The sequence below is a fragment of the Ahaetulla prasina genome, chromosome 2 (genome assembly GCF_028640845.1).
Source record: "Ahaetulla prasina isolate Xishuangbanna chromosome 2, ASM2864084v1, whole genome shotgun sequence".
Lineage (NCBI taxonomy): Eukaryota > Metazoa > Chordata > Lepidosauria > Squamata > Colubridae > Ahaetulla > Ahaetulla prasina.
Genome location: NC_080540.1, coordinates 131,069,734 through 131,095,290, shown reverse-complemented (window position 1 = coordinate 131,095,290; position 25,557 = coordinate 131,069,734). Strand labels below are relative to the sequence as shown.

Here is a 25,557-nt window from a genome sequence, read left to right as displayed (position 1 = left end):
CGGGGCAGGTCAGGAGGTTATCTTCTAAAACAGTTGTCTCCAATCTGGGTCCCTTTAAGACTTATGGACTTCAACTCCCAGCTTTGCTGGCTGAGGGACTCCGGGAGTTGAAGTCCATAAGTCTTAAAGGGACCCAGGTAGGAGACCTCTGTTCTAAAATAAGAAATTCAAGAAGGCAGTCAAGACCTCCTGGAAAAATGATTGCAAATATTCTGAACAGGGGCTGAACAGAAAGAGGTTATTCTGCTGCTTCAAAGCTCCTCAGCTGTGAAAATTAGCTCCCCTGCATGAAGGAGCTGAACTGGTTTGACAGTAAATGGTTCAAGAGGAGAACATTTCTAGCATTGTGGTCTACCACAAATGTGGACAATCCAGCTCATAGCACTAGAGACGTGTCCAAAGATGGTACAGACATATAGCAAAGCAAAATCATAAAATGGAGGAGAGGGGGAAAAGGGTACAGATCCTCCATTTTCCTCATTTCTGAAAACAACCATGTGGGTTTTTTAACCCATCAGGCGGATCAATTTGCAATTCTAACCAACAGAGGTCAGCTTTTATTTGTTTATTTGTTCATTTATCATACAGCAGCCTAGCTCTTTTTTATATCTCTAGGTGACTTACAATAAAACGCATAAAACACACAACGTAAAATAAAAACATATATAAGCAGCCAGGCATAAGGTAACCGATCATCCACACAACCGGGTGACAGGCTCTAAACCAACACACCAGAGCCACAGGCTCAGCTACAAAACAAGGTTTTTGAGGCCTTAAGAAATGCCGAACAGGGAGTCGGGGCCTTAATTTAATCGAAGGGGGTGTGTGTGTATTGCAATTACTTTATTTATTTATTTCTCAGACTTATGTTCTGCCCATCCTTCAAATCAATTGCTTAGGGGCCCTTCTTTTACCCAACCTAGAAAAAAGCCATCACTCTAATTGCAAAAATCACAGGAGTTGTTCTGCATGTGTTTGCTGTTAATAACTTTGGGGGTTTTATTTTTGAGAGGAGTTGGGGCAGTGGTGAAATCCAATTTTTTTTACTACCGGTTCTGTGGACGTGGTGGGCGTAGTGTGGCTTGGTGGACGCGGCTTGGTGGGCATGGCAGGGGAAGGATACTGCAAAATCTCCATTCCCACCCCACTCTGGGGCCAGTCAGAGGTGGTATTTGCCAGTTCTCCGAACTGCTCAAAATTTCCGCTACTGGTTCTCCAGAACCTATCAGAACCTGCTAGATTTCACCCCTGAGTTGGGGGAATACTTGAGATAGTATGCCCTGGAACAGGAACAGCACAAAGGAACAGTAGTTAGCAAGTTTTATGTTCTTGGTCCTCAGACATTGGTTAGCTCAAGCTGGAGACTGATTGACTGTGAGCGCTAAGTGAAGTTACTTGCAGATCACAGCCACAGATAGTAAGGTTGATAGCAATGGGAAAGAATATGGAGTAGACTAGGAGGTGTCCTAAAATGTGTAATATTCATGGACAAGACCTGCCATAAGCTTTGAATTTTGTTCACTGGAATTATATGAACTAATTATATCAACTCCGGTAATAGCTTGTCTTTTTACTTGCTATTTTAAATATGTCTTCTTCTTCATGAAGCTGAGCAAGCTGTACAAGGAGAAGTGGGAAGAAAAAGCCCCGTTTAGCCTATATTTAGGCAACTGTATCTGTTAATCGTGGAAGCTTTGAACCAAATCAGATGAATATTTACCTTGACTGTTCTTCAGACTGCAATTGGGACCATATTTTTCACTGCTAAGCAAGGCAATTGTTGAGTGAGCCACACCGGATTTTATGACCTTTTTTGCCATGGTTGTTAAGCAAATCACTGCAATTGTTAAGTGAATCACATGGTTGTTAAGAGACTCCAGCTTCCCCCATTGACTTTGCTTGTTAGAAGCCAGCTGGGAAGCTGCAAACAGCAATCACAAGGCACCAGGACACTGCAACTGTTGTAGATACATGCCAGTTGCCAAGTGCCTGAATTTTGATCACATGACTGTGGCGTTGCTGTGATGGTCGTATGTGCAAGGGCCGGTTATGGGTCACTTTTTTCCAGTGCCATTGTAACTTTGATCCTTAAAGTTACCGGTTGTAAAGCTGAGGACTACCTGCATCTCTTGATTTCAGAATCATGCGCACCATCACACAAATGCACAATTCTGTTTCCGGTGAATGTCAGATAGACAGACAGTCAGGTGGCCAAATGAAAACCTCAAACATAAGATGTTAGCATGCTGACTTTGCTAGACTCTTCCTGGCAGGAACGATCTGGAGCAGGGGTCTCCAACCTTGGTCCCTTTAAGACTTGTGGACTTCAACTCTCAGAGTCCCTCAGCCAGCCTGGTCTGGAGGACATGGTTGATAAACTCCACTTTTCTTGCTATTACAGATGGCCATCGGGTCCCAAACAGCAGAGTTGCACATATTTTTGAATTATGCAGGAATGTCTGCTTTCCTCGGGTGGCAAGAATTGACTCATGGTGCAGGCATACACCTCCAAAGCTTTCTAAATGCTGCATTCGATGGGCGCAGCTTCCTTTTGTATTACACCACGTCATTATGCTGTTTATTATCTTACCCTGTCAGATGAGATTTCAACTACTTCCTTAATTTAAGAGGATCCTGCTGGGTGGAAGTAACTGCTCAGTTTTGGTTTCAGCTGATTGTGTTTGGGAGGAAGGCAGAGATGTCACAGTCGTGTCACAGAATCAATTATGGGATGGCACAGAGAAGCTCAACAGGAGGCTTCCATCAGTCATGTGCCCTTCAAAGGAGATAATCCGACAAATCCTAAACCATAATTATAATTCTTTCTCGCTGTGCTATCTGGGGGACATGAACATTGTAGCCCCAGCATACCTGGAGGGTGCCGGCTGCTATACAGAAATAACCTTGAGCTTTCCCTTTTCTGAAAATGACCAGGATCTGGGGGAAATCTCATATTATTATTATTTTTTTAGTCATTACCAATATCATACTTTAATTCATCCAAATTTAACCATAGAATAGTAAATTGTTCAATATGGCATAGGGAGATAGATGCTTTCTTGATATATTTATGGCGTTGACCAGGTTCCAGCCTTGTGGGCAGTTCTTCTGAAATAGCTAGGGATTCAAATATATTTGAATGGAAATACTTTGAGTACAGTTGTGGGGGGGATTCACTTTCAATGTGGCACAAACAAGATAACTTGCAGAGGAAGGAGAGGGAACGGGGATGGGATTCTAGTCAGGAATGTTTTTGCACGTCGCTGAAGTACAGGTAATCCTTGACTTATGACCGCAATTGAGCCCAAAATTTCAGTTGTTAAGAGAGACATTTGTTAAGTGAGTTTTGCCCCATTTTACCACCTTTCTTGCCACATTTGTTAAGTGAATCATTGCAGTTGGTAAGTTACCCGGTTGTTAAGTGAATCTGGCTTCCCCATTGACTTTGCTTGTCAGAAGGTCGCAAAAGGGGGAATCACATGATCTTGGGACACTGCAAAGGTCATAAATATGAGTTTTGATCACGTGACCATGGAGGTGCTACAAAGGTCGTAACTGAAAAAATGGTCATAATTTCAGTGCTGTTATAACTTTGCACGGTCACTAAACAAGTCGAGGACTACCTATACTGTAAATCAGTGGTTCCCAACCTTTTCTTGTTTGAGGCACAACCTTTTCTTGTTTGAGGCACCCTTGGAAAGCCTTTCAAAAGTTCCCGGCACCCTTATAAGGAAATAGATATTTAAAATCTCCGTAGCTCAAAAGTTCCCGGCACCCTCAAAAGATCTCACGGCACCCCTTAGTGCCGCGGCACACTGGTTGGGAACCACTGCTGTAAATGGATGCAGTCCTAACAGGGATGTGATCTCTTATTAGTCATTGCTTTACCAGCAGAGGGAGCAATTGCATCACTAATCCTAGACCCGTAATGAAGCTTAAAGACCAATGAAATTTATGCTAGGCCTGAACCAGCATTGGGATGAGATGCACAGAGCTGTTGTGACATAAACCATGTATTTATATCTATTAAGCAAAAATAATAAACCATATTATGACAGCAGAAAATGAATGCAATCATCCCAAGAGCCATGGGATAGAAAAACCAAGAATGAAAAACATTTCTGTAGGTTTTAATACACCTGATTACTTTACACGCATATTGCATTTTATGGCTATTTGATACCTATGTTGCCATGTTGTTTGCTAAATCTGTGCATTTACCAACGGAGAATCAGGATTTGTGCAGTTGTTCATGCTGAGTCTGTGAGTCTGGAAGTTTACGCTGTAAAGTTTCTCTGCAAGTGTATCAAAAACTCTTGGTCACTTTTTCCTCTAAGGTATTAACTGAGCTCAGAACTACTGCAGTGTTGAGGACTTGCTCCTATATAGAAGATGGCTTTTCTCTCTCTTCTCAAACAAGCTTCCCCAACTTGTCATTTTTAAGATGGGTAGCCTTTACAGTGATACTTGGGACTGTGAGAATTGTAGTCCCCATCCCATACTTGGGACTGTGAGAATTGTAGTCCCCATCCTCAGGGGTGTCAAACTTGATTTCATTAAGGGCCGTATCAGGGTTGTGTTTGACCTCGGGGGGGAAGCTCAATATCACTCATGTTGGGGGCAGCTGTGGTGGCCCAAGAGCTCTGCCAGCAAAAATGGGCTCCCGAGCTCCGTTTTCGGCTGCAACAGCCTCCTGTAAACCTCTGCCAGCTAAAAGGGAGTTGGGGAGGGCCACGAGCTCCATTTTTGCTGGCAGAAGCACTGCAGACCACTGTTTCCAAGGAGGCCCCACAGGCCAGATCTAAACATCCCGTGGGCCGAATCCGACCCACGGGCCTTGAGTTTGACACCCCTGTTCTAGATGGTATCTAGTAGAGTGTAGCCTGCACTAGGATTTTAGTGGATTTTCCCCCCATCATGTCTGCTGTGGCATTTATCCCCATTGTCATGTAAAGACTGTATATCCCATTTCTTTTAATACACCAATAGGATCATTTAGGAGCATTGTTGTGTTTTGTATTTTTGAATGTTGGCTTTTTTTCTCTAAACTGACAGTGCCATTTGAAATGAATAGATAAAGGTTAGCTGCATCCAAGATGTCAGTAGTTGCCATCTTATGCCTTCATCGTCCTTAAAAAAAATATCCATAATTTTCACTTTAATATTATGCTAGGGAAGAGTAATTATCTTAGCAATGATTTAGTGGAAATAATTGATTACAAAGCAGGTACAGTCATGAGATGTCATTTGTGGGCACATGGACTAACCTTGTGATTATACCTGCAGTGGCTAGACCCTACCACTACAGGTATAATCACAAGGTTAATCCATGTGACCGCAAATGTCATTTCATGACTGTACCTGCTATATAATCAATTATTGGCCTTGCTAACGTTTGGGAAGTTTTTAGGATGGTACAGGTCAGCAGCAATGTCCAAACCTGAAAACATTTGCAAGAACAAGTCCTGGGCTGCCAATATGGAATAGCTTTAGCACAGAACCCAATATTACCACCACGTGACTGCATAGATGGTACAACAAAACCCAACCATCTGGCTGGTAACTCATCTATAGGCCAGTCCTAAGCCAGGATAAATGGGGAGGAATGGAGAAAGGGTTGGCGACTTATTCAGTACTCAGTCACAAAGCTCTAACGGAAAAGTTTGCGAAGAAAAGGTCAAAAACAGAACCAGAAAGTGGGACATGCAGGAAAGAAAATATTAAACATGCTACTAAGGGAGAGCAATGACCTGCTGTAGGCACTCTAAGAAATTAAGGTGTGGGAAGGGAAGAAATCCCCTTGGAGATCCTGAAAACTGATGAAATCTGTGAGAAAAGGAATGGATTCCACTGGAAGAAAATGAACAAGATTGGCATGTGAAAGATGAGAAGAACAAACCATCTAGAAGGAAATGAGAAGGACAGACCAAAATAGATGAATTGGATTGGAGATGGCTACTTTCAGTCAGATGAGTTGACAATATTGGCTAGGACAACATCAGAAAGAATGGACTACCACTGATTACAGACAAGAAAGCCAGCAAATCAGGTGAAAGCTGTCATTATGACAGAATAATGACTATTCAGATCCAAGTTCAATCTCTGAACGTCACAATTCTCCTAATATATGCAGCAACCACAGATCCATCTGAAGGAGGAATGAAACCCTTTTCAATCACCATTTAAGATTTAAGGGTTAAAACAACCACCCCAAAAATTTAAAAGCCATCATGGAAGGTTTCAGAAGCAAAATTGGAGAAAAAGAAGCCAAAATAATTGATAGATTTGATTTAGAAGAAAGCTTGTTGCAGTCCTGTCAAGAAAATCAGGATCACTAATGCAGTGTTTATTTGTCCTAAAAGACATTTGTAGATATGACATCTCCAAATGGACTGTACAACAGCCAAACTAGCCAAAATCTGTTTTAGGTTCAATTTCTGCAACATCAAAAAAGAACATTGCTCCAAGGAAGTAAAATATTGACAAAAGTTCACCTCCACATGCAATCCTAGCGAGGAACCACATTCGACATTTAATTTCCCTAGAAAATATTTGGATGAACTATGGAAAGAAATGAAAAGCATGAACAGCAAAAGAGACCATAGTCACAGCAAAAAAATAAATATGCATACAAATAAGCAAATGGCTATCAGAAGAACCATCCAAACTCTTGAGCAGAAAAGGAAGGATAAAGTCTTGGTGACAGAAATGAAACAAGTCAGCTAAATGCAGAATTTTAATAATAAATTTTAAAATGACAACATTATAGAAGGCGCATTGTAAAGAAAAGGAGGAAAGAAACTGAAAAGAGCATGCTAGGAGTCTTTTTGTCTTCATCAAGAAAACCCATAAACTATTCACTGCATGCAAAGGACCGAGAGCAGCAGAGATGGGAAAGGAATGAATGATCAGAAGCAAACACAGACGGCAGGAGGACACTGAGGAGTTGTATACAACTAGTCTTTTTTAAAAACAACCAGCCAACCATGTAACAAATAGTAATCTGAAGATATATTATAGATATATTAGATATATCTATACTAGATATATTAAAAAAAGGAGGTAGCACTGAAACAACTGCCCAAAGGAAAATCTTCTGGGCCATCAGAACAACAATTATAAATCTGTGTCAAAAAACATGGGACACCAATGAATGGCTAAAAGACTGAGAAAGATCAGGGTTCATCCCGTTCAAAAAGAATGACTACTCTAAATATGGCTCTATAATCCTGATTCATGTGCCAGCAAAATTTGGTTGAACCTCATATAACAATTGGAAAAAGAACTTGCTTGACGTACAATACAGATTGATTTTAGAAGAGGAAGACAAAGCGCCTTGCAAATATTCACTGGATTGTGGAATAACCATATTCAAATGTTATATGCCATAGCAAAGTTTTAAACTGCACCAAACATGAAATATTACGGAAATACCCAAGGGAAACGTACATTCCGGGACACTTAAATTAATCCACTGTCAAATATCTTGTGGAGATACAGACTAGTTCAAGACTGGAAAAGGTGTATAGCAGGACTGTACTTTAGCACTTTTCTATTCAGTTATACCTAGGGACAATTTAGAATAATTGGCAATTGAAATAAAAACAGGGAGCAAAATCATTAAGTTTAAAATGGCACCACTCTACTGGCAGAAAATAGTAAGATATAGTAAGAAATCCTTATCTTAAAACTCAAGGTAGAAAGTGAAAAAAAATGGATTGCATGGTGATATTAAGATAAAAACTAGCAATGAAGAAATTGAATCAGTTCACATACACATAGAAACACACACAGACGCACAGACACACATATACACTTTTTGATACATTTGGTGACGTGTGCATAGGCAGGTAAACTCTGAATGTGACAAGTATTATTAGCTACCTATTATGTATTTCCTACACATATGCTCATAGCTAAACTATCATTGTTTGCAAAGACACACACAGATGAATGGTCACTCATTGTTTCTGCATAATGGGTGAGGTTAAATGGATTAGTTAAGAGGGATTATACCTGGGCAACATGCCTCCCTCCCCTCCCCTGAAGGAGGGTGGTATATATTCTCCTGCTATATGTCTGTACTGTACTATGTTCCCAAAACTATTGTTCATAAACACAGAAGAAATTCCTGCCTGCTTGGGGTGTGTAGGTGGTTGAAAGAAATGACTTTGACAAATGGGCAGGGCTCCTATCTGTTTGCTATTAATGTAGCACGCCTACGTCATCATGTCTTCTAGAATGACATCTTGCATAAGAGTTAAGAAGGGTAAGGGCTTAGGTAAATCTTACATCAGGCACTGTGATCCACAGTGGCCTGTGGATCACAGGCACTTGTGATCCACAGGCCACATGAGACACCCCCCCCCCACAAGATAATAAAAAAATTTTTTTTAAAGGAAGTTGGTTATTTATATACATTAACTAGATCATATATTTTACACATGGATCAAGACAATTCCTCTTCATTCAATGCATCCCAGGCAAGCCAAAAGATTAGACAACCGTGTCTTATATATAACAGAACACACAACTTGTACAAGATCTACTGAAGGTCCCATTCAAAATAGGGCCAGCATAGCAGATAGTCCTGGTGCCAATGCACGTTAGCATTAATAATGCATAATCACGCACAAGATGAACACATTTCACCTTAAGCAATTTCTAAGGGAGAAATGCTCTCTTAGGAGAAATGTATTCAAAACCAGTTTATAATTTTAGATACCGGTAGTTAGTTTATAAATTTAGATAGTCAGTTTAGATAGTTAGTTTATAAATTTAGATAGTCAGTTTAGATAGTTAGTTTATAAATTTAGATAGTCAGTTTAGATAGTTGGCATGAAGAAGTATCATCTTTGCCAATAATCTATATTGATATTAAGGATTCCAGGGTGTGCGTAGTAATTATTAAGAATTAGTTTTGGCAACCTTTGAACTTGGCAAACAGATGTAAACTGGGGAGTAATTATTTCTGCATTGTGCTGGTTACACTGAAAGAGCTTCAGAGGTGTCCTTCTCCAAGTGCCATCACTGTGGGAAGACAATGCCCACATCTAAGAGAGAGGACAAGATGGCACCAATTCCTCTCAGGGAATAAAGTATGAGATTGATGACAATCTTGCTTTCTGTTTGACACAAATCAAAATGTTTTTTTTTGCATGGGACTTTAAAAATGTAAGACGTTATTGTTTTTCTTGGCTGATCTTTTATTGAGAAAGGAGCCAGACAGACAGACTGAGGATCTTGCTGAATATAAAACAGCAAATCAGGATGGTTGTAAAGGGAATTATCATGTGATTGACCTGATTTTTTCATGGTTTTTTTTGGAGTGGTCATTAAGAGAAGCTGTTGTTTGTTGTGGGGCATTTTTGCCAAAACCCGGAAGTAAATGCCAATTTTCAGCAAAAACGTCATGAATCATGTTTTAGTTGTAATTTGCAGTCACGTGATCACAGGATGCGCAGACAGCTGTAAAACAGGCTGGTTACTGAGCAGCTTAAATGAGGTCACATGATGGGGCAGTTGTTGGAATCATGTTGAATCCCACCTTTTTGGGGAATTCATCGTAAGTCGAATATTATCAGTGCGCATTAATTGCTACCTTTCCCATAAATTATTCCTCTTCTCATTGCTTATTTTTCACAGACCTGTGACTCTTTACTCCACAAAAACATTCCAAATTCCTACCCTGTTAAGTTTCGATTTTACTAAACGCTTAGAACATATGCAATAAGAAATCATCTTTATTAGATCATCTTTATTTTGCACATTAGCTCTCCCAATAGATTATATATTTTAGTGTAATGCAACTGCGTTCCTCCCCTCCCACGCTTAAAAAAAAGCTGTTTAGCACCAGACATGCTTCTGCAGACAGTAAAGCAGAAATAGAAAGCTGAGAAAGAATTGAGGCGTTTTGTTGTGGCATTCATGTTTCCTACTGATCAGATCTCTAGGAGATAATTTCTGGCAACTTAGAAGTAGTTTTCATTTGCATTCATGGCTATCTGTAATGGAGAAAACAGATTTTGTTAATGAACAATGATATTACTATTGCATTAATGAACAGAAACTAATCACTAAGGAAACAGCATAAAATGAGCCATGGTGGTGCAGGAGTTAGAGTGCAGTACTGCAGGCTACTTCTGCTGACTGCCAGCTGACTGCAATTTGGCAGTTCAAATCTCACCAGGCTCAAGGTTGATTCAGCCTTCCATCCTTCCAAGGTGGGTAAAATGAGGGCCCAGATTGTTTGGGGGCAATAGGCTGACTCTGTAAAACTGCTTGGAGAGGGCTGTAAAGCACTGTAAAAGCAGTATACAAGTCTAAGTGCTATTGCTATAAAATGGCAGGGAGAGGAAACCATTGTAAAATCAACCATTAATTCTGCCAGCTGGATTCCAGAGCTGCCCTGGTAACTTGGCAGCCCTGCTTTTTGGTACACCTTATAACAATAGGGATGCTATGCTGTAGCAAAGTAACGATTTGAAAACATAACCTGAGAATGAAATAAGCATTCTTTTATAAAAGGCATTTGCTTTAAAGAGGAGAGTGATCATGCCAATAGCAACTGATAGCTCCTGTATTACCAATACCCAGTATTGGATTTACTTAGTGGAGATTGGAAACATTCATGTTGGCAATTCCTCTAGATTTCCAAGCTGCTTAGATCTCCATACTTAAGTTTAAAGCTTTGGAGAGGCTTGGTAAAGCGGATGTAGGAGTAAATAAGTGATAGTGAATCAGCTGTATAAATTTAAGTGAGAGAGAGATGAGAGAGATCCTAGAGAGATTATACACGGATAAAATAAGTAACATGGTCAGAAGGGAAGGTGGGGGCATGGGATTTACTACCAAAAATAGGTAGTAAAAAAAAAATAGCTAGGGCAGAAAATGTGCCCCACTATGATCATATCAGCCCCAGATAGGCATGTGCTTACTGATGGCCACTTCTCTCCAGCATAAGTGCTGGCTCTGAGGCCCGTATGAAACTGGACATCAACAGACCGGCCTGCTGCTCTCACTATTGCTACTTCATACTGAAACAGGTCTGTTAAAGTGCCACTTGCTACAGGCAGGTTCTTATCTCCTCCTGTATCCCCTGCCATGCTTTGTCTTCCTGACAGGGCTGTTCCCCACTGATCTGTTCTCAGTTGTGTTATTCAAGATCACTCCCCATTATATGAATGCAAGAGTGTTGTGGGTCTCCCTGCCAAGACTGGTCGTTTGTGAGGCACCTGAAAGATTGCATAAAAGCCAATGCACCCCTTCAACTCAATAGGATTGCCCATCAATGGGATTCAGCCAGTTTGCACCACTTCGGGAGAACTGGTTGTTAAGTTTCTGAGCAGTCTGGCAAATTTGTTGATGGAAGAAATCATTAGGGCAGAGAACCGGTTGTTAAATTACTTGAATTCCACCCCTGAGGGTAACCAATAGGTTTAATGGGAAAAATAGGATAATATTGATTAGGGACAATAAGAATTCAGAATAGAACTGAGAAAGCTGCAGAATATTACATTACATTAATATAGTGAGCGCCTCTATTCTTATTTATTCATCGCATAGCTACTGAAACATTTATACAGACTCCTTTTTATCATTCAAATTCTATCAATTAGGTTGGCAAGTTCCCATCAGGTTTTAGGCAGAGTTTCTTCTAACACCATGATCTACTAAACATTCCATACTTAGATGAGGTGCGCGTAACAAGTACCCTTCTAAGTTATGCTCATCATAAATTGAAGACCTGAGGGCACCCAAGGTATGAAGTTGAGTAGTTCTATTGCTTACAGATCCGTGTCTTCTATAACATCAGGGTTGTCCAAAGTCTGTTTCCTTCTTTGAACTGCATCCAGAATCTTTTTCCTGGGCCCCAGCGGAATGTTGATACTTTTCAGATCATTGTCTGAACACAACATCAGAGCTTCCAGATCTATCTTCTCCTTCTTCAGGATAGAAATAAACTCAAACATATTCAGAGAAGCCAGGAAGGTCTCCAGAGGGCTAGTGTCAGGTTCAATGTCATCATCCAGACCCAGTTCCACTTCATCCCAGGGCAAGTCCTCCAGATTCCTCTCCTGCAGGCTGTTGGCACTGCCAATACTGTCGTTGAGACTTGGCGAGCGTTGAAGGTGGCTGTGAAGCTTAACACTCATCCTGTCTGTGTTGCCTTCCCCCAAAATACTGGGATCACTTTGACCAATCCCAAATAGTCCACTACTGACATAGTTCCTCCGGAAAACCATGGTACCAAGTCCAGGCCGATTGAATAAAGAGTCATGGCCAGAATCAGTACTGACCTCAGAATGGGTGCTGTCCAGGTGCAAACCTGGATCACTTATGGCACGGGAGACAGTATCTTCGTCAGACAGAAACATATCCCTAACATTTCGCCGGGTCCATTCCTTTGGGCTAACATAGGTGCCTTGTTTCACAAACATGACATCGTTACCCAGCTGTAAGCCAGACAAGGACCTCACACTTTTCCTCCCATCCTCATAAATTTTGAATGTCCCATCCACCTGTTTCTTTTTCTCCAGTTTCTTCTGGATTTTTGCCTTGCCCTTGGCTGTGCCCTGTATGGTGGCCTGAGAGTATGGCAAGGAATTCATCATGGACATATGTTGAAGTCTCCTGCTCAATGTGCTACTGGAGTAGCTGGAGAAACTCATTGTGTCTGAGCGGTCAGACATCTCTTTCTTGTATCGCTTCTCCATCCTTTCGTGGTGCTTTTTTTGCATCTTTACACAGTCCTTAATACGTTTCTCTGCATCTTTAAAAGCTTTGTCCTTCAACTTGCTCACCAGCTTAGGGTTGAGGCTGCTTTGCTTAGCAGCAATGGAGTCCAAATAACGCACACACTCCATGTGACCCTTCATGGCTGCCATGTCCAGTGGCGTGTGGTAGTCATTGTCCAGACACCAGATGTTGGCCCCAAAAGACACTAGGAAGGAGAGGCAATTCAGGTGGCCATTGGCTGCTGCCAGATGAAGAGGTGTGTTCCCCCAGATATCACATTTGTCTGGATCGCCCCTAAAATGGTGTGAGAAACAGACAGTAAGTTCTCAAAGAGGTCTGTAATCTCATTTGTAGATATTCTTTTAGACTTAAGGAAATACATAAATCAATTTCCCATAAGTTGGTTACTTTCCAATTGTATGGACTTGAATTCCCATTCTCAACAAGAGAAGTTATGATGGCTGGAGAATTCTAGGAGTTAAAGTCCATAGCTCTGGAGAACACCCATTTTGGAGAAGGCTGGCATAGACTACTAGCCTTTCCTTACTTTGTGCCTTCTGAATGCATTAGCAGATCAGGTCTCAGAATATTTAACCAGCTACCATCCTGGCTGGGAATTCTGAGTTTTTATCCCATTTGAAGAACATGTTGAAGAAGGCTAACAAATACAAATATTTTACATGATAGTTATTCATTAGTACTACTTTATCACCTTTATGCTGTTAAACTGTTAAACTGTATTTTTCAAGCAGTCTTTGAAGGAGGAAAACCTCTCTTGTTTAAGTGGTGCTCATTTGTAACATAGCTTTATAAGCTGAGAAGTATATACAGTATGTGAGAAAAGAGAAATACTGTATGCATTTCACCTTTAAATAGACAATGGAGCACACATAGCACACATATCAAGCCTCATAGTTTTGCAAAAATAGCACTTGGCAACTTTCATATTTACCTAGTTCATTTATTTTATTTGATATTCTGCTCATTCAGAAGCTTAAGGAACATACTTGGCCCATTTCCAATTCCCTGTCTTATGCTTTTTCACTAAGATGTGAGAGATTAACTCCAAGGTCTCCTTCAACCTTAAATTAAACAACTTTTCTACACAGCCTGCCTGAAAAGATTGCTCTGCAGGTAAAATAGGAAAGAGAGAAAGAACGTAGATGCTTTTGGAGAAAAACGTGGTAATCGTAGAGTCAGAATGAGGCTTTTGCAATGCTTCTTAGCCTCTTTGAAATTTATAGGACAACACAGGAGGCATAGGACTCTTTCTTGGTGTGGATATTTGGGCAGCTTCCCAATGTTAACAAGTGCTAAAGGGACCATGCCATGAATTTCAACACTAATCTTGACATCTGAAACACATCCGTGACATTTCTCAGTCACTGATAGTGTGGGGAACGCAAAGACCCCAAAGAAGTGAAGTTGTTGTACAACAGAATGTGGGAGCAGAGTTTCTTTCTCTGCTGAGCACTTGGGACCTGCAACAAGTTCATTTGGGCTCCTTGCTCAGCCCACCCGCTCTCCCTTGCCTTGATACTGACCTATCAGTAGTGGGAAATTGAGGGAAAATATCAATATTTGATGAATTGCAGGCAAGGAATAAATTATTGATGGTATGTGGTTAAAGAGACCGTGAAACTGAAAATGCCAGAGCTACTAAGCTTTGGATACAGGGCACAGGAGGCTTTATGTTCTGAATAAATGCCTGTGTATTAGACTGAGCATACCTGTCTTTGTGCAAGAAGAAAAACAGAATCAGATCATACTCATTTTTCTCCCCTCGTCCCTTTTCCTGTTGCATTGTAACCCCTTGTATATTTCCTATAAATATAAATACATCATATCACATTTATCCCAGTTCTGGGATGAAAATTCTTTTCAACCCAAATAGCTCTGGGTTGAAAAAAATATTGTCCGCGTTTTCTTTAATTCTTCATATTCAGTTTGGTGGAAAAGAAATGTTTTTCCCATTACTTAGGGAGAACGTTTTGATAAAATCTTCCTGCGTGAGGTACTAGATTTAGTAAGGTGTTTGTGCGAGATCAGTCTGACTTGATGTATTTTATTATCTTCCATTCATCTGCAACCTCCATGATTTTCCAGCCATCAATTAACTCTCAAAGGGAAAGTCATGATGGAATTCTTCCTATGTTAATTCCCCCCACCCCGCCCCCAGAAGCATAGGTGGTTAAAGGAAGTTGCAGACTTCTGGAGGAAATGTAACCTACACCAGCACCCACAACATCACAATAAGCACCACAAAACATGAAAGCACAGTAAGAATGAGAAGTTCCTTTTGAAGAAAAGACAACTTTTGTTAGCATTGATTTATATAGTTCTGTTCTTTACTGTAGAAGAGAAAAAAGGCCACAAAAATGATTTTTCCTCTGCAGCCTTCAGCAATTCATATTAAGCATATTACGACATGATAGTCTTTTGAACTTGGGATTCACTATTATTAAGCAGGAAAATTATCGGCCACATGACCATTTAATTCATGCATCACTATTAGCTCATTAAATGAGGTCATCTGTGCAGAGTGACAAAATGAGATTACCATAGTCAGTGAAGTACAGGGTAGTTGTTTACTTGACCATAAGCATTGACCTCTGGACCTATGTGGTCAAATATCCTATGAGGTACCTTAGAGTCATGGGGTAATCAATAAATGCAAATAAAATAAAAAGAAACACATACACATTTATGCCATGTGTCTTGAGGGATGGTGTTTGGATGCTGATTTTGTTTAGGTACCTCTTAATTCTAATTAATTCTTAAACTTGCCAGTCTTGAAATGCTAAGAATAGGCTGGGAATACTCAGAGCCAATTAATGTTCCCACAGGCCAACCAGGAGGAAATGGAGAAACTATCATTCAGTCAGTGCCCCAAACTTTGAATTAGGACAGTTCCTGGAGTTAGGAAAATCTTGTCATCCCTGCTGTGGCAGGATTGGGGGGGGGGGGGGAGGGAATACAAATTGCTAATCAATAACATCACAATAACATCACATCTACTGACTTCTGTATCTGCTGCATGCATATGCCAACTCATTATTAAAAAAATATCTGATGCTAGTACTAAGGAACAGCTGCTGCCTAAAGACATCATTTTTCCTAAGTAGAAATTCCCACAAAATCTGTAGTAATGGCATGGCCCCATTCTTCCACAGTTAGATGATTTTCCCAATAGCTAAAAACCTGGCCATAGGTTGTATACACTAGTATCTATGTTTATGGAGTAGGTGAAGGGAGGCTTATTTAAACCCAGGGAGCTAAGGGTTAGGGTGTATAATTATACTGTATCGGGGTAAAATGCTCCCAGTTCAGATCAGATCAGCTAAACCGGTAGCAATGGCAGGGGTGGTGGTTCAGAGAACCGGTAGCAAAAATCCCTGCCCCCCCCAGCCCCGCCCATGCCCAGCTGAGCCATGCGATTGTCAGAGCCTTTTTTTTACTTTTAAAAGCATTTTTTTACAACCTATTCAACCAAATAGATTGTAAAAATGCATTTAAAAGGTAAAAAAAAAGAGACTCTGACGATCCCAGCTGAGCCATGCGATCATCAGGGCCTTTTTTTTTAACTTTTAAAAGCATTTTTTTTACAACCTCTGCGGCCAAATAGGTTGTAAAAAATGCTTTTAAAAGTAAAAAAAAAGATTGTGTGCCACAGCTGATCACACTCCCCTGCGCGCTGTTCTACTTACCCCATGTCTCCTTTTAGCATGCACTGCGCACGCGCGCACCTCGCATTTGGCATAGCAGCCAGCGAACCGGTAGTAAACTGGTTCAGATTTCACAACTGTACTGTACTCTATAAATAGCTGGGTGCTCCTGGCCTAAACCAGCAGAGAAATTCAAGCTGAGCATTTTTATACAGTAGACAAATTGACCAGAAAGTAACCAGAGGAGTTTAGGTAGGACTAGTCTAGACTTCACAGTAACCCTATCTCTGAAGCTGCTCTGAAGTCTATAGAGGGCTCTGGGGGCAGGATGAGAAAATGGGAAAACAGCCCAACACCCCCTCCCCCAATCCCTTTGGACTCCAGCTGCTGAAAGAGAATGACACAGAGATACAGTGTTGGGCTGTGGTGCCTCTTCTGCAGACATACTACATCTGGAGAGTCCCTTTCTTGAGATCATATTCTGATCATGCAGTCAAAAATCATGCAATAAAAAAAGATTACACACACAATGCCATTCCATATTACAGGTCTAATATACCTGATCCCTATTGATCGGAATCAAGAGTAAGAGTTGGAAGGGACCTTGAAGGTCTTCTAGTCCAACCTCCTGCTCAGGCAGGAGGCCCTATACCATTTCAGATCAGAGTGCCAGTACCAGAAGTTATTTATTTATTTATTTATTTAGTTATTATTTATTTATTTATTTATTTCGACTTTTATACCACCCTTCTCCCGAAGGACTCAGGGCGGTTTACAGCCAAGTAAAAAACAGCAATACAAAAGTTAAGAACAATTTTTAAAAAAAACTAATTTTAAATTGGCCGAACTGTAAAAATTTGCTAAATCCCATTAAAAATTAGTCAAAACTATTAAAAAACTATTAGGCTAATCCTGCTCGATGAAATAAAAGTCTTCAGCTCACGCCGGAAGGTTCGGAGGTCAGAGAGTTGGCGCAACGTTGGAGGTAGTTCGTTCCAGAGGGCTGGGGCCCCCACAGAGAAGGCCCTCCCCCTGGGGGTCGCCAGCCGACATTGCCTGGCTGACGGCACCCTGAGGAGACCCTCTCTATGGGAGCGCACTGGTTATAGTGCATTGATGTCCCCACCTTGTGCTTCATAATTCACTCAAGGTTATCCAAACAACTGTAGCTTTTACTCCAGAAAACCCGAATGGCAACATAGGTAAATAGTGAAAATGAAAGTATTTGCCACTCTTTAATAAAACCTCAACATCTAGTGCCTAAGCAGGAAGATTACCTTACCTATCTGAAAAAAGATTTTCTCTGCTTCTTTGAAATGTTGCCAAACTATTCCTTGAGACAGAATGGTAATTCCCACCCACCCCTCAATCTTTGGGAGAAATCACTCTGCAGTGAGCTCAGTGGAAAGGTAATTAATACTTGCTTCTGAATTAGAAGCTGAGGCTTGGAGTGATGAAGGAGAGAGCTTATTGGTTTCTTCCCATCTGAAGAATTTTCAAATGCAAGGCAATGTACCATAAATGGGACAAGTTTCAGTGTTACAGGGCAGATCACAATATCTTTCATTCTGACCTAGGACAAGGTTGGTATCATCCAGTTATACAACCTCCATCGCTGTCTGGTATGATGATATGAAGCATTTAAGCATCACCCCATATGCGTGGGAAAAGGGAATATGGAAAACAGAGCAAATTAGTCCCATATGGTTAAGGGAGTGGTAAAGGAAGCAACCTTCAAATCACCTTCCCACTTATTTCAGATCCTCATTTCTAGAGAAGCTCTAATAGACTCAACTAGTACATCAGGTTAAGAAAAAATATAATTATGTGCAATTATTATATTGCAAAACAAACCGAACCAGGAATCAGCAAGTATTGGGAAACAATGGGAAAATACTGTTGAAAGATAGTCCTGTATTACACTGGCTTACTGTATATTCCAGTCAATGAAAACATTTGTTTAATAGAATAATAAGAGTATTATTGTAATACAGTATATGCTACTATGCTAAGGTCATTTCTTACCACAGATAATATGATACTATCCAATAAATTAGGCCATGGTTATTTCTATACATGGTATCTACATAGCAACATGTAAACAGATCACTCATTTCTCCAATTTTCAAAGAAATGGGGTTACGCAGATCTTCACATTCAATCACAAAAGGTACTTTGGAGTGTATATTGGTGAAAATATGGCACTTCTTACAATTTGGAAAGAATATCATTTGCTCTCTTCATAGGAGGATGCATAAATTTATGATGAAATCTGTGGTACTCTATTGCATGCAAAGGAAAATTAAACACCAATGGGAAGAAATGATTGAAAGGACAAAAGTGATACTGATGTATAAGATAATATGACAGGCATCTTGTTTCCCAGGCAGCAGCATAAGATAGTCATGTCATCCTGAGAAAAGATGCAGCTGCTTCAAGGAGTTGCAAAGCAGTGTTATGTTCATATCCTCACCAACCCCAAAGCATTTTCTCCAACTTATTTCTTAATTGCCACACAGTCCTAAAAAAAAACACAAATTCTTCTGTGAGTCTCAGGTTGTTGCTCCCTTTTCCTTCTTACACAGAAGAAGATGTACTCCAAATCTATTAACACCCACTTCTATCAGTATCAGGGTGTGTCTGGATTGTCTATACCATATTATCTATACATCAGTATCACTTTTGTCCTTTGAATCGTTTCTTCCATCAGTATTTAATTTTCCTTTGCCTGCAATATAAACATACCACAGATTTTATCATAAGTTTTTGCGTCCTCCTACAAAGAGAGCAAATGAGATTCAAATCCAATACATATTCTTTCCAAATAGAATAGAATAGAATAGAATTTTTATTGGCCAAGTGTGATTGGACACACAAGGAATTTCACACAAGGAATTTCATATGCTTTCAGTGTACATAAAAGAAAAGATACGTTCATCAAGGTACAACATTTACAACACAAATGATGGTCAATATATCAATATAAATCATATAAATTGTGTCCTATGCCAGATTTGACAGATTATATCTGAAGTACTGAATGTCCCAACTGTCATTCAGGAATAACTCAAGAGGAGCTGAAGAGAGAGAATTAGGTTGCCAATAAAACAGGCTGTCTTTTCTCTGTCATCTCTTGAAGCCCTTCCTGGCTGACCTCTGCTAATCATCAGCTTTGGTATCTCCCATCACAGACACCCCACTGAAGAGGCTGTCAACGGCCTGCAGTGAAGAACAGAGATCTTGCTCAGCAAATGCTGACTCACCTCCCTTTTTCCAGCCATCTCATTAATTCTACTTTTGCCCCTCATTACAGCACGATAGGAGGAGGAGAGATGCTTTTTGTGAAGCTAATGAACTAGGCAGAATCCTGCCTCCCTCTAGTGCCTGTGCTGGATGAAAAACAACTGTGGGTTTTACATACACAAGCCATCCATCTGTTATGTAATACAGGGCAGGAATATTGCATCCTATTTCTTACCTGTAGGGCAAGGGCTGTGAACATACAGTTGAGCCACCATGATTAAAGTACAGAACAAGAAAGAGACCAGCTGAGACCCTGATACACAATTCATCCATTCTTGAAAGGGTATCTCCCAGCATGAAATGTGTTGCCCTTGTTCCCAATCCCTCTACTCTCTACCACCTTGCTTCAATTCACCGGTGAAGGGTGGCAAAACCTGGCATATTTTGCACATCTGGTGGCTGCCCTTGGATGGTGTCAGAGTACCAGCGAACACATTATTTCAATAATGCTAAAGTTAAGGATGACTTAAGTCCATCTTGCTTATAGGCTGGGGATGAAATAGAAGCAAGATCATGGAAGCTATGACAGAAAAAGGATGTTGCCAAAATATGTTTGTGCTATGGTTAGGTACAAGTGCAGACCTGGCCTTGAAGAAGAAACCAGATTGATAGATCCATGTGGTTTCTCACTAGCTCTGTACCCATAGTACATCTGCTGCTTGTTTTTGACTCAGAAAAATCCCCAGAAATTTTGCAAAGGGCAAAAGCATTCTCAATAATTGAGCCCACAGTTCTCTGAATCGCAGGTCGTATTCTCTTCAAATTTCATCTTTGACCACACAGAAAATGAAACTGTTGTTAATTAGAAAGGGAAATATTGATTGATGTTGAACTTCAATGCTTTGGCTTTTCTTAAGATAGTAAATCTTTCTTCCTCTCTCTTGCAAATTCTTTGTTTATTTCAATTAAGTTCCTGTAAATATTTCTTCTCCCCCAATAAAACACAGCCAATGATGGAAGCTTATTTTAAAACATCAGGACTATCTATCATTTCCTAATAAGATTCTTAGCCAAAAGGGCAGGAGCATTTTTAGTACTGTATTCCTCAACAGACAGCAAGCGTGGTTTTTTTCAGTTCATTAAACATAAGCCAGGCCATGAGGAAGATTCTTTGCTGGAAATATTTTACTCCAGCTTGTATGTATTAAGAGCATCTTTCTGCAGAAACCAACTTCTATGCCTTTTACATTGGAGCAGAATTATATGGATTTCTGAGTTTCCACTTCATCCTACGGCTTTTGGCTGTGTTTTTGAAGCAAGAGATATGAATTCCAGCAAGAAAGGAAAAATGCTGGTTTACTCAATTGTGACACTTAAAGAGAATTCTGTTATTTGATTCGGTCCAGTACACACATATTTAAAAACCATGGGGTTCTGAATCCAGCAAAATTCAGAAATCCAAAAACACAAGAAAATATATAAATGGAAAAACCAGAGACGCAGGGGCCTGCACATCTGAGATAGTTTTCATACTTGGCAGTCAGGAGAAACATTGATTTCTTACAAGCATGTGTGTTATAATATCAGTCATGAAAATAATATTTTTAAAAATCCTCGGTGTGAGGATCCTTATTGTTTCCGCTTATTATTTTATTTGTGAAATCATGAATTTAAAAGGCCTTGTGAAAATCTTATTTTGCCCCCCAAATCTGGGGGCCAGTGATGCCATTGCAATGTATTTTAGACAGGAAAGAACTCAAAAAGATGCCATTACTCAATGATTTGCCTTAGGCAAGCCCTGATTTGTTACTACTAGTTCAACTACAAAATGGGAAAACGACCAGTTGTATCACACAGAAGTATTACAGGTGCTCCTCAGGTTACAATGGTAATTAGGACTGGGATTGCCATTGCTAAGCAAAGCAGTCATAAAACGCAACATCACATGACCGCATCACTTATCAACAGCAATTCTGGAAGTCCTGGTTGCTGCTATAACCCCAAGACACGTGGGTCATTAAGTGAAAAGAAATGGGAATCCCAGATAAGGAGTCTGGATGAGATGTCGTGGGCGGGGACACATGATGGAGGACAGGTGAGCAGAAGGGTGCTGCAGAGTACAGGATTCCTTGGAATCTTCTATGCTGTACTAGGACTCCTTGGGGGAAATGCAATGGGAGCAATTTACAGGAGCTAAACCTGTAACCTGCAACCTTCCGTGCCAGCTTCCTCACTCTCTTTGCTTGTAGGAAGCCAACAAGGAAGGTTGCAAATCGTGATCCTGTGAATATGTCTTGCTCTGATTTGTAATTGCAAGCCAGGTGCCAAGCACTCAGATCACAATCATATGATCATGGGGATGCTGCAAAGGCCATAACTCCAGGAACTGTTCATAAATCCCCCTTATTCAGTTGTTGAACAAATGGCCATAACTTGAGTTATGGTATGGTATAACTTATACCCATACCATAACAAGTAACCCAGCTCTTTTACCACTTGTAAAACTCAGCTTTTGGGTCCTACCTCAAGAAGAACAATCTAAGAAGTCCCTCTAATAATTCTGTTACCTTCCAGAGAATTTTTCTCCTCCCTTCATTACTCTTTCAATAGTTAATATAAACACTGATTATATCAAAGACAATAAATGCATACAATGCATTCAGAAAGTATTCAAACCTTCACTTTTGTCAATTTTGTTATGCTGCAGCCTGATTCTAGTTGTTGAAATTCATTTTTTCTCATTAACTCAGTATACCCCATAATGGCAAAGTGAAAACAGAATTTTAGAAATGTCTAAATTTATTAAAAAGAAAAAACTGAAATATCTCATTGGCATAAATATTCAGATACTTTGAATACTTGAATACATGAAATTTAGCTTAGGTGCCTCCCACTTCTCTTGATTGTTGTTGACATGTTTCTACAGTTTGATTGGAGTCCACCTGTAGTAAATTAAATTGATTGGACATGATTCTTCAGTGCCAAACACATGAAAGCCCTCTTTGAGTTTGCAAAAAACACCTGAAGGACTGTCAGACTGTGCGGAAAAAGATTCTTTGGTATGATGAAACCAAGATTGAACTGTTTGGCCTCAATTCTAAATGTTATGACCGGAGGAAACCAGGCACCGCTCATCACCTGCACAATATTAACCCAACAGTGAAGCATGATAGAGGCAGAATCATGCTGTGCAGGTGTTTTATAGACATTTCTAAAATTCTGTTTTCACTTTATCATTCTGGTGTACTTAGATTAATGAGGGGAAAAAATGAATTTCAACAACTGTAGATTCAGGCTGCAGCATAACAAAATTGACAAAAGTGAAGAGAGTCTGATTACTTTCAGATATGCACTGTGTATCCAAACTGGCTTTGATCACAACTCTCTTGGCAATTCTAATCATTCCAGTTCCTTCAATGGATGTTGGAAAGGAGATGCTTAAGATGCTAAACGGAGTCCTGGATTGGGCAGGGGATTAGAATAGATGCTGTTTAAAATCCTTTCCAGCCTTGACTTTCAGCCTATGAAATATTTCTTCAGATTGTAATGAAAATGAAGGCTCAGAACAGTTTCTTCCCCTCAGTTAAGATATGTATCTCTTTAGCCAATCCATGAACAGCAAAAGAGAACACCGAGGAGCTCATCCCATCCAAGCTTTCAGTAAAATCCAAGGGAGTACTGAAGTTGATTGCAAAAAATTTTTGGGTGTGTTGGAGACCATTCTAAACCAATGTAAGCAAAACATTCAACTGTTAAAAGTTTGGACAGGGTGAGGAGGAAAAATATCAAAGGAACTGACCTAAGTCAGAGCTTGTCTGCTTTCCATACTGTCAATACATCTAGATCTTCCTACATGGGCATATCCTGAAACCCTGCCCTTCCTGAACAACAATGAACTCAGGGCATCTCACCTGCCACCAGGTACAAATGAAAGCTGCTGTCACTTCAGTGGCCGGCAAGGTTCAGTGGATTTGATACCCAGAAAGAAAGGATGAACGAAACTTTCCCTCCTGAGGCCTGGGTGAAAACAAAAACAGAACAGTGCAAAACATCAGACTTACCCTCTGCTAACTATCAGCCTTAAGGCATCCAAGTTGCCATGGTAGGCAGCCCACAGGGTTGGGGTCATGCCATCTTCATCAGGGGAATTTAAGTCCTTCTTGGTGGCTTCTTTCAGCAGGTCCAGATAGCCATCTCTGGCTGCACGATGGTACTGGTCATTCATGGTGTAGCCTTAAAGCTTGCCCATGTCACAGGGAGGGTGAACAGCACGCACGGAGATGGCAACAGAGTTCTAGGAAAGCAGCTGTCAGGGAGGAGGGAGCTCCGTTGCCAGGATACTTGAGATTCCCTGCCCGGAGAGGGCAGAAACTCCTCATATTGAAGACATATTATTTGCTGTGGATTCCCCTGGGTCCTAAAAATTCCCTCCTTTGCCTTAGCTAGCCCCTCGCAGAAGACACGTCTCCTTTGGGCCACTTACCTGGTGGGAATATCTGCTTGGGAATGTGCTTTTGGTAACCTTGGCTTGAATTGCTAAAGCAACAGTTGCTAAATCAAGAATGTAGCACTTCAGAATACTTAGACTCATCCAGGCGCAGGATTCAAGTTTTATTCCAGAGTTACTCTGTCCCATCCAAAGAATTCTGGCAGAGAGAGTGAAAATATTCAGAAATTTATCTCCTTCTACATGGAACCTCCCCATGTTTATTCACCAATTCTGCTATCCTTTTTTTTTTCCCCTTTAGGGGGAATGAATGAAAAGAGAGATACACAATTATTACACAATCACTTTAGACTTTAAATTCTCTTATCCCTTATTAGTAGTACCTACTGCTGGCCAGTGATTGGTGTGTGTGGGTGCGTGCGTGCGTGCACAGGCCTTCAAGTCAGTGTTGACTCCTGGTGATTGCATGGACAAGTCCCCACAGTTTTCTTGAAAAGAATTTCCGGAAATGTTTTTCCACTGCCTCTTCCTAGGGCTCAGAAAGAGGAACTGGCCCAAAGTCACCCAGTTGGTTTGGTGTCCAAGGCAAGAGTAAAACTCACAGTTGCTGGATTTCTACCCTGATGCACCTTAAACAATATACCATACTGACTCTCTGCCTAGCAAAAGATTAATTATATGCAGGCCAGCATTATGAAGTCATTTAGAGAATGGATCCAGGTGACAGTCTGACACTGGACACCCAGCTATACAACAGCAGGTATGAGCTCATATCCAACAGATGCATGGCAGGCCACCATCTTTGCACATGGGCTACTAAAGGCAGTCTAATCTCTAGTAGCATGTCAATGCATTGATGATAGACTAGAAGAGAATGGGAACAATACAGATACACACATCTGCATGGAACTATAATTTATATTTCACCTGTATACTCAGAAATGCGAAAAATAAATAAATGTGTGGAACACAGATCCTTTATTGGTCACAGCTTTGCAGTGGGTTTAGATAAAATTAGACACAAAAGCGTATCAGCTCTAAATTAACTAAGTTTCCCTTCCCTTACACCAATATAAATCAAATCAGCCTGCATGAAATTTCTATCAGAGATGTCATTTATTAAGCAATAACATATCTGGACTTGACACTAAAGGAAAAATATACTACTATGCCAAATTTGACTCCTGTTGATATACCGGTAGTACATAGATGCCTCCTGCCACACACTTAATAAAAGATGTCTCCAAATAGCTTTCTTGGAACAATATGGATATGATTAGCTTTCTTTGATGATCTCTCAGTCTAGCGTATAGTCATATGGTCTCACATCCATGCATTACCCAGGCAATCCTGCTTAGCTCTTGAGCTCAGAAAAGATTGGGCAGATGCTGCTTAGCATTTACTATTTAATAGCCTTCAGTTAATCTTCATTTTGGGGGCGTCATCCAAGACATCTTTGTTGCA

At 40.4% G+C, this 25,557-nt stretch overlaps 2 protein-coding genes across 2 annotated transcripts in view; one reads left to right on the top strand and one right to left on the bottom strand.

The window, feature by feature from the left end:
- The window catches only part of OTOP2 (otopetrin 2), a 62,134-nt gene that overhangs the window by 21,659 nt on the left and 14,918 nt on the right, over window positions 1-25,557 (top strand). The gene's annotated exons all lie outside the window — the stretch shown is intronic.
- On the bottom strand, window positions 11,787-23,871 carry USH1G (USH1 protein network component sans). Its single transcript, XM_058172895.1, has 2 exons — window positions 23,708-23,871; window positions 11,787-13,032 (listed from the first exon to the last, which is right to left on the bottom strand). The coding sequence occupies exons 1-2, from the start codon at window positions 23,869-23,871 to the stop codon at window positions 11,787-11,789; spliced, it is 1,410 nt and encodes a 469-aa protein (XP_058028878.1).

Excerpts from the sequence above, each read along its gene's own strand:
- USH1G (XM_058172895.1), bottom strand. The coding sequence starts at position 23,871 with ATGAATGACCAGTACCATCGTGCAGCCAGAGATGGCTATCTGGACCTG. Across the intron at positions 13,033-23,707 it reads AGGCTGATAGTTAGCAGAGG|GGGCGATCCAGACAAATGTG; the intron begins GTAAGTCTGATG and ends ACACCATTTTAG.